The 659-nt window shown below is 46.0% G+C and overlaps 1 protein-coding gene across 1 annotated transcript in view; it reads left to right on the top strand.

Annotated features, from left to right (window-relative positions):
* ITGA10 (integrin subunit alpha 10) overlaps nt 1-659 on the top strand; it is a 42208-nt gene that overhangs the window by 28712 nt on the left and 12837 nt on the right. The window contains exon 18 of the mRNA XM_018570072.1: nt 461-571. Within this exon, the coding sequence (XP_018425574.1) occupies nt 461-571 (111 nt within the window). The remainder of the gene's footprint in view (nt 1-460; nt 572-659) is intronic.

Raw genomic sequence — 659 nt, forward strand, 5'->3', positions numbered from 1 at the left:
GATGCGTTGAAGGGTTGAGGGTTTATGGGTTGGAAGGTTTAATGATTGGAGGATTGAAGTGTTGAAGGGTTGATGCGTTGAAGGGTTGATGCGTTGAAGGGTTGATGCGTTGAAGGGTTGATGTATTGAAGGGGTGATGTGTTGAAGGGGTGATGCGTTGAAGGGGTGATGCGTTGATGGGTTGAAGGGTGGAAGGTTTAATGATTGGAGGATTGAAGTGTTAAAGTGTTGATGGGTTGAATGGATGAAGGACTGAAGGGCTAAAGGATTAAAGGTTTGAAGTGGTGAAAGGGTTGAAGGACTGAAGTAATGAAGGGTTGAACTGATGAAGGGTTGAGCTGAAGGGTTGAAGGATTTAGGGGTTAAAGTGATGAAGAGTTGAAGGGTTGAAGGGTGGTCCTCTTTATTTAGCTGGAGCTCAGCTTCTTTTTACCATGTTGTATTGCCTCCTCCTCCTCAGGACACGGCTGATTATCTGAAGCCGATCGGAGTTCTCCTGCGATTTAACCTGAGTGACTCGCAGAGCAGCCCAGTGTTGGATGACAGGTGCCCTTCATCAGTGAGAAGGCTAGTAAGTGTTCAGGTTCTGTTCTCTGTACAGGACTGCGGTATATGTCAGAGCTATATAAATGTATAATAATAGTGTGTGACTGGGGGGG

The sequence above is a fragment of the Nanorana parkeri genome, unplaced genomic scaffold (assembly GCF_000935625.1).
Source record: "Nanorana parkeri isolate BGI_ZX_2015 unplaced genomic scaffold, ASM93562v1 scaffold1452, whole genome shotgun sequence".
In the NCBI taxonomy this organism is placed as follows: Eukaryota; Metazoa; Chordata; class Amphibia; order Anura; family Dicroglossidae; genus Nanorana; species Nanorana parkeri.